Here is a 9,093-nt window from a genome sequence, read left to right on the forward strand (position 1 = left end):
ACAAGTGATTTTAGCATCACCCTTATCTTCATATAATAGGCCTTTTCCTGGTGCATTCTTTATATATCTGAGAATCCGAATAACGGCATTCCAATGAGTATCACAAGGAGCATTAAGGAATTGACTCACAATACTCACTGCAAAAGTAATATCCGGTCTGGTGACGGTAAGATAATTGAGTCTACCCACTAGACGTCGATATCTTCCCGGGTCTTTCAGCAACTCCCCCTGACCCGGAAGAAGCTTGACATTGGGATCCATAGGAGTATCAATCGGACGACAGTCAAGCATACCAGTTTCAGTTAGGATGTCTAATGCATACTTACGTTGGTTAATTGCAATGCCTGATGAGGACTGTGCAACCTCAATACCTAAGAAGTATCTGAGTGGACCCAAATCTTTTGTCTGAAAGTTTTTGAAAAGATGAGTTTTGAGTCGCTGAATACCGTTTGTATCGTCTCCAGTGATAACAATGTCATCAACATAAACCACAAGAAAGATGTGTTGTCCGTTGGAAGAGTGAAGAAAGAAAACAGAATGATCTGCTTCACATCTAGTCATACCAAACTGTATCAAGGCAGAGCTGAAGCGACCAAACCAAGCACGTGGAGATTGTTTTAGCCCATAAAGAGATCGATTGAGCCGACAAACAAATCTTGAATTACCAGGAATAGTAAAACCTGGAGGTTGATCCATATACACTTCCTCCTCCAATTCTCCGTGTAAGAATGCATTTTTAATATCCAACTGATGAAGCGACCAATGATTAATAGCAGCCAATGCAAGGAAGAGACGGACTGAACTAATCTTGGCCACTGGAGAAAAGGTGTCACCATAATCAAGGCCAAATATTTGTGTGTATCCCTTGGCTACCAAACGAGCTTTAAAACGATCAATCTGACCATCTGGTCCAATTTTCACTGTATAAACCCATCGACAGCCCACTGTAGTTTTGTCTGGAGGTAAAGGAACAATGTCCCAAGTGTTATTTGAGTGCAATGCAGTCATTTCTTCCACCATCGCCTGACGCCAATTGGGATCAGTCATAGCTTCACCTGTAGACTTAGGAATAGACACAGAATCCAAAGCAGACACAAAAGAAACATAGGAAGTAGATAGACGGTCATAATTTAAAGCACAGACATATTTAGGATTTGGATTATGAGATCGAATACCTTTTCGTAATGCTATTGGAAGGTCAAGTTCAGGTGACGTAGCTGGAGGAACAATTGGAGTAGGAGATGGTGCTGGTGGATCAATATCATCTCTAACTGCCGATGGACGCGTTGTGCGTCGCTGATATACCTGCAAAGGAGGTTTAATGGGTGTGGGGATGACAGAAGGAATATCTTGATTACAAATCTCCTGGGAGGACGAAGAGGCAGAGAAAAAAGGAGAACCTTCAAAAAATGTTACATCGGAAGAGACAATGTACCGTTGAAGTTGAGGACAAAAACAACGATATCCCTTTTGTATACGTGAGTAGCCTAGAAAAATACATTTGAGAGATTTAGCGGAAAGTTTGTCTTTACCTGGATTAAGATCATGAACAAAGCATGTGCAACCAAACACACGAAGGGGAATGGGATAGAGATCGTGTTCCGGATTCAAGATAGAGTATGGAATCTGATCTTGAAGGACCGAGGAAGGCATTCGGTTGATAAGGTGACATGCGGTGAGGAGAGCATCACCCCAAAAACGAGAGGGTACATTGTGGTGAAGAAGAAGAGTCCGTGCAGTTTCAACTAAATGACGATTCTTCCGTTCAGCAACACCGTTCTGTTGTGGTGTATGAGCACATGATGATTGGTGAATAATTCCCTGTAATGTTAAAAAAGATTGAAACTGGGATGACATATATTCACGAGCATTATCTGTGCGTAAAATTTTAATGGTAGTATTAAACTGGTTTTTAATTTCAGCATAAAACTCTTGGAATATACGGAAAACATCTGAACGATTTTTCATTAGAAATAACCAAGTGCATCGTGAGTAATCGTCGATGAACGTTACGAAGTAATAGTATCCTAAAGTAGACTTCACACGACTAGGACCCCAAATATCAGAGTGAACTAAAGCAAAAGGTGATGCAACACTTTTATTTACTCGTTGACAATAAGTACTACGAGTATGTTTGCCTAATTGACAGGACTGACACTCAAAAGAAGAAAGCTTAGAAAGACTAGGAACTAAAAGACGCATTTTATTTTGACTAGGGTGACCCAAACGTTGATGTGTGAGTTCTTGAGAAGTAATAGAAGCACAGGCCACCGGTGGAGAAAGATGATATAATCCTCCAGCTTCACTCCCTGCTCCAATCGTCCGTCCTGTACGTCGATCCTGGATATGAACAGAATTAGCATTAAAAAGAACTGAACAATCAAGAGTACGAATAAGCTTGTGAACAGATATTAGATTAAAGGGACAACCAGGAATGTAAAGGACAGACTCTAAAGACAAGTTTGGAAGTGGATGTGCCTGACCAAGGCCTTGAACTTTGGCTTTAGAACCATCCGCCACAGTGACAGAAGGCAAAGAATCAGAATAAGACAAATGAGATAAAAGAGATTTATTACCAGTCATATGATCAGATGCACCAGAGTCAAGGACCCAGGGACCAAGTGAAGATGTAGAGACAAAAGCTACAGGATTACCCGACTGAGCAACAGCGGCAGATGATGATTGTTGATGGGCTGCTTTGTATTGGTTCTCACACGGAATAAGTGAAATTTTAGTGAACATGATGGAATCGGTATCTCCCATGATATTTGATGGCTCGGAACGAAAAACCGAGAGCAGATCTGGAAAAACGGCGACGGCTGGGGGCAGCGGATGCGCGACTGATTTTCCGGCGCGTGAGATTCACGTGCGATGAAGGAGAGACGTGTGCGGACGCGTGCGGCGGCGGAAGGCAGTGAATCTGGCCGATCTGTAGGAGGCGATTCCGGCGTATAGGAATCTCGTCGAAAAGTCGACAGGAGCGGCGGAGACGGCGGCGGCGCTGTGGGTGGCCGGAAAAAAAAAGAAAAAAAAATATTTTTGATTTTGTGGAAGACAGTAGGTCAACCAGCTCTAGATACCATATTGTAATTGTATCTCTGTGTGTCTAATATGATCACACATGGTGTATATTTATATGCAAATAGGGAATATACAATAGGAAATAATATCAATTACAGTTATGACTAATTGAATATCAATCAATACTAATTGATTGATAATATATTCTTAACAGTCTACATGACATTATTGTTTGTATATATAAATAAGTGTAGCTATCGACAATTGTGTACAATGGGTGTGTGTAACCATTTTCTTTAACCGTTTGTATGAGTAGTGGAAATTTGCTATTTCAATTCTCTTTTCTCTCTCTTCTTCAATCTTCATCTACTTCACCTTGTGCACCAATAATTGGTATCTAGAACTCTGGTTCAGATCCATAGCAAAGCACAGGGAAACACGAGTGAACGGTGAGGCGTTGTGTGATTGATTTTGTTTCTTGAATTCGTGTTGAATTTCTGATTGGAATCATAACAGAATCATATTTCTTGATTCTGCTGGATTGGAAAACACTAGTGTTTGGTGAGATCTGAGTGATTTGCACAAGGTTTAAGATGAACGAAAACGATAATCTGAGTACTAAACTTCCAGTATTCGACGACAAGAACTGAAATTGGTGGATGGTTCAGATGCGTGTGTTGTTTGGCGCTCAAGATGTTTTTGATCTCGTCAATGACAATTACGTTCCGGTTGCACTTTCGAAAAATACAACGGATGAGTAGAGAAATGCTCAGCGTGATCTAAGGAAGAAGGATCAGAAGAATTTGTTCTACATCCATCAGTGTGTGAATGCGAACATGTTTGAGAAAATCGCTGATTCGACGATGACGAATACTGCGTGGGATAATCTGGTACGGTGCTACGTCGGTGATACATTAGTGGAAAAGGTAAAACTTCAGTCTCCACGTAAGCAGTATGAGAATCTCAGTATGAAGAACAATGGGAAGGTACCTGACCATATCTCCAAAATGATTCTGATCACAAATGAGATGAAGTCGTGTGGAAAAACTCTCTTTAATGAATGGATCATTGAGAATGTACTTAGATCTCTTACTCCCCAGTTTGATTATATTATGGTAATAATTGAACATTCTAAGGATATTGGCATAATGATAATTGAAGAGTTGCAAAGCAGTCTAGAGGCGCACGAGTTTTGTTTGATTGAGAGAAACTCTGAGATGGAGGTAGAGCAACAGGTTCTGAAAGCAGCTCCCGGTAAGAAATATCAGAAGCAGTCTTGGTCAGAAGTCATAAACCTTAACTTCTGAAAGACAGAAAAGTGCTCAGAAGGGGAAGGAGAAGTATGACAAGAGGAAAATTTAGTGCTACTGTTGTAAGAAGTTCGACCACTTCGCTGTTAATTGTTGGTCAAACAAGGAAAGAAAGTTAAAATAAGCAAATGTAGTTAGAGGAGATTTTAATGATGAATTTGTGCTATTGATGGCTTCTAAATTTGATGATGCGTATTTGGCAAGCTGGTGGTATATGGACACTGACTGCTCAAATCATCATACTAAAAATAAGAAATGGTTAGTTGAATTTAACTCTAAAAAGATGACAAAGATCATATGTGTTGATGATAAATACATCAATGTTAAAGGTATGGGAAATGTTAGAGTAATTATGAATAATGGTAAAACAACATTGATTCAGAACGTGTGGTATGTTCCTGACATGAAAAGTAATCTGATGAGTGTGGATCAATTAATTGAGAAAGGTTTTCCAGTTGCCATGAAGGACAATCCTTTGAAGTTGTATGACCGTAATCACGAGTTAATTATGAAGTCAGAATAGAGGAGGAATAGAATATTCAAAGTGAATGTTAAGACTGCAGACTCTGAATGCCTTAGTGCAACAAGTGTTGTGAAGGAAAGTAAGTTGTGGCATAAAAGATTTGGTCATCTAAACTTCAGAATCTTAGGGCACTTGAATTCAAAAAAGTTGGTACATGGAATTACTGTAATTAAGAAGTCAAAGAAGTCATATAATGTGTGCATGAGAGGGAATCAACCAAGACTATCATTTGCATCTGAAATGCCTCCAAGAGCAAAACATGTTTTGGGTGTGGTGCATTCTAATGCATGTGGACCATTTCTAATACCTTCACTTGAAGGGAATAAATACTTTATGTCATTTGTTGATAAGTTCACAAGAATGACATGAGTTTTCCCTTATAAAATTCAAACACAAGGTGTTTGCTGAATTTAAGAAATTTAGAATCAAGGATGAGAATTAGAATGGTCAGAAGCAAAAAATTCTTAGAACTGATGGTGGAGGTGAGTATAACTCTACATAGTTTAGAAATTTATGTGAGGAGAATAGAATTGAGCATGAGGTGACTGCTTCATACACTCCTCAACACAATGGTCTTGCTGAAAGAAGAAACTGAACTTTGCTTGATATGACAAGGAACATGCTGAAAGAGAAGAAATTACCTCACACCTTGTGGGAAGAAGTTGTTGCCACTAAAACATATGTGCTCAATAGGTGTCCAACCAAGAAGCTGAAGGAAATTGTTCCTTTAGAGAAGTGGACTGGAGATAAGCAAAGTGTGAGCCATATGAAGATAGTTGGTTTTGTTTGCTACAAACATGTTCCAGATGCTAAGATAAAGAAGTTGGATGACATAAGCAGAGTTATGTTGCTTGTAGGGTACCACAATACAAGTGCTTATAAACTTTATTGTCTTGTCACTAACAAGGTTGAATTCAACAGAGTTGTCATTGTGAAGGTATCAGAAGCGCGAGATTGGAGTAAATCTCAATCCAACTCTAGTGTAGTGCCAACTTCCGAAGATACTTCAGAATCTAAAGGGTCTGAAGATGAGTCAGAATCAGAAGATGATTCTGAAGGTGACTCTGAAGGTGAGCCTGACTCTGAAGATGAGTCTGACTCTGAGGGTGAATCTGATTCTGATATAGATTCTGATGGTGATTCAGACTCTAGGAATATTTCAGACTATGAAGGTGGTCATACCTATGAAGGTGATACTTTTGGGGTTCCAACATCTGATATTGTTCCAGCATCCGAAGAAGATTATGAACAAGTTCAGAGGCCATAAAGAATCAGAAACATTCTAAGAAGATTTGCAGAGTTTGACATGCTGCAAGGTACTGAGTAGACTCTGAAGGAGAAGTCATTCAGTGTGCCATGCTAGTAGACTCTGAACTAGTGAGTACTGAAGAAGCGCTCAAGAAGAAAGTGTGACCGAAGGTCATGAAAGAATAAATTGAGGCTATAAAGAGAAACAAGACTTAGGAGTTGATTGAGCTTCAAAAGGACAAGAAAGCGATTAAAGTCAAATGGGTTTTGAAGGTGAAACTGAAGCAAATTGATCAATTGGAAAATACAAAGCAAGGTTAGTGGCAAGAGGTTTTCTACAAAAACCTGTGTTAGACTACTTTGAGGTGTTTTCTCCTGTAGCGAGACATGAGACAATCATAATGGTGATTGTGATAGCTGCTAACAGGAATTAGCCTTTGATGCATTTAGATGCGAAATATGCATTTTTGAATGGCCCATTGTAAGAAGAGGTATACGTGTCACAAACTCCTGGATTTATGAAAAAGAATCGGGAAGGGGTGGTGTACAGGTTACATAAATCGTTGTATGGACTGAAACAAGCTCCTAGAGGTTGGAATTTGAAAATTGATTCACTTTTCAAGCTTCAAGGATTCAGAAAGTGTGAGATGGAGTATAATGTCTATGTTCAACATACTTCTGAAAGAAATATAGTTCTAGTATATATGCATGTTGATGATATATTGCTAACAGGAAGTTGTGAACATGAGATAGCTAAGGTCAAGAAGGTGTTGATGAATGAGTTTGAGATGATTGATATAGGAAATATGACATATTTTCTAGGGATGAAGATTTTGTACTCTGAGAAGGGTATCATTCTGCATCAGTTGAAGTATGAACTTGAACTTCAGAAGATATTTGAAATACAAAATTGTAAGGTTGTGCTCACACCTTCAGAAATAAATCAAAAATTGGATTCTGATCCTGAAGGTGATGATGTAAATGCTATAAATTTCAAGCAGTTGGTTGGATCTCTAAGGTATTTGTGTAATACCATACCTGATACTTGCTATGTAGTTGGAATGGTTAGTATGTTCATGAGTAAACTAAATTGGTCTCATTACCAAGATGCTATCAGGATTCTTAGGTATATTAAAGGGACTCTGAAGTATGGAGTGTTGTTCCCTTCTGGTGAAAAGGCTAATTCAGAGCTGATGTGTTACTCAGACTCTGATTGGTGTGGAGACAGAGTTGAAAAAAATGTACTTCTGGATATTTGTTTAAGTATATGGGAGGTCCTATTTCTTGGTGTTCCAAAAAGCAACCAGTTGTTGCTTTCTAAACCCATGAATTTGAATACATTGCAGGTACTGTGGTTGCATGTCAAGTTGTTTGGCTTTTGAATTTACTGCAGGATCTGAAGATCAAGGTAAACAAGCCTAAGAAGCTGATGAATGATAACAAATTTGCAATCAATCTTGCCAAGAACCCAGTGTTGCATGGGAGAAGCAAGCATATTGAGACTAAGTATCACTTTCCGAGAAGTCAGGTTCAAAATGAAGTGCTAAAAGTTATGCATTGTAGCACCCATAAATAACTGGTAGATGTTCTGACGAAAGTATTCAAGACTGATCAATTTCTCAACTTGAGGGATGGAATTGATGTTGTTAGTTTTGATTAGTCGAATATGAATTAAGGGATGATGTTATAAATAATTCATATTCAATAGTAGTAGTATTAGTTTTTGTTAAGCTTAACCTAGCTATTATAGGTTAGCATTTTGCCTACGTGACATTATTGTTTGTATATATAAATAAGTGTAGCTGTCAACACTTGTGTATAATGGGTGTGCGTAACCATTTGTTGTAACTATTTGTAAGATTAATGGAAGTTTATTATTTAAATGCCTTTTCTTCTCTCTCTCTCTCTCTCTCTCTCTCTCTCTCTCTCTCTCTCTCTCTCTCTCTCTCTCTCTCTCTCTCTCTCTCTCTCTCTATATATATATATATATATATATATATATATATATATATATATATATATATATATATATATATATATATATATATATATATATATATATATATATATATATATATATATATATATATATATATATATATATATTCTTCCATCTTCATCTTCTTCACCTTGTGCACCAACAATGAAGTGGTTTCCATGGGAAAATGGATGACAACAATAATGTTATTATTACGAGAATCATGAATATGCATGCTGCTAATTGTGAGAGTTTAGAAATGTCTTAAATTGTTGATGGTTAAAATTATTTGTTGCAGTTCACTCATTGATGGAGTATCTAAAGTTTGGTTTAAGGTTATCATTTGGTTTTACTAGGAACCACTAGAAAAACAATGATTAGTGGTGACTAAAATATTATGCCAACGCTCTAAAAATTGACTTTAACTTTAACTTAGTGTTCACTTAACATCTTTGTCGGGCATGTGTTTAAAACGAGGGTAGATAATGTTAGCCTCGGCTATAAGATAGCTGACTCTAACCTATCCTCAATCTAGTCTAGTTTAAGACAAACACTATTGATCAGTCACCATTTGTGCTATAGTTATTATCATTTTAACAGGTGAAAATAGGCGAATTATTTACATTTTTCATATAGTTTGAATGTTTTATATGTCAGTTTCTTTGATTTCGTATTTATCTATGTTTTAATCATTCCTGGTATTTTTGATCTTTTTGGGAAGATTAATGTGTTTTGTAGGTTGGAGGAAGTCAATGATATGGTCTGAAAATTCTCCATGTTCCTTTTTCGACCATATCATTGACTTCCTCCAACCTACAAAACACGTTAACCTTCCCAAAAAAATCAAAAATACAAAGAATGATTAAAACGTAGATAAATATGAAATTAAAGAAACAAACATATAAACCACTTAAACTATATGAAAAATACAAATAACTCGTCTACTTTCACATGTTAAAATGATAATAACTATAGCATAAATGATGACTGATTACAACTCCAAACTTGGCCTG

At 37.5% G+C, this 9,093-nt stretch overlaps 2 protein-coding genes across 2 annotated transcripts; both read left to right on the forward strand.

Annotated features, from left to right (window-relative positions):
* The first annotated feature begins 5,620 nt into the window (after window positions 1–5,620).
* Window positions 5,621–6,121, forward strand: LOC127079188 (uncharacterized). Its single transcript, XM_051019609.1, has one exon. It carries the CDS (start codon window positions 5,621–5,623, stop codon window positions 6,119–6,121), a length of 501 nt encoding a protein of 166 aa, XP_050875566.1.
* Window positions 6,122–6,749: 628 nt separating this feature from the next.
* On the forward strand, window positions 6,750–8,446 carry LOC127079189 (uncharacterized mitochondrial protein AtMg00810-like). Its single transcript, XM_051019610.1, has 3 exons — window positions 6,750–7,228; window positions 7,449–7,510; window positions 8,379–8,446. The coding sequence occupies exons 1-3, from the start codon at window positions 6,750–6,752 to the stop codon at window positions 8,444–8,446; spliced, it is 609 nt and encodes a 202-aa protein (XP_050875567.1).
* Window positions 8,447–9,093: the final 647 nt, after the last annotated feature.

This window comes from Lathyrus oleraceus, chromosome 5 (genome assembly GCF_024323335.1).
Source record: "Lathyrus oleraceus cultivar Zhongwan6 chromosome 5, CAAS_Psat_ZW6_1.0, whole genome shotgun sequence".
Classification (NCBI taxonomy): Eukaryota; Viridiplantae; Streptophyta; class Magnoliopsida; order Fabales; family Fabaceae; genus Lathyrus; species Lathyrus oleraceus.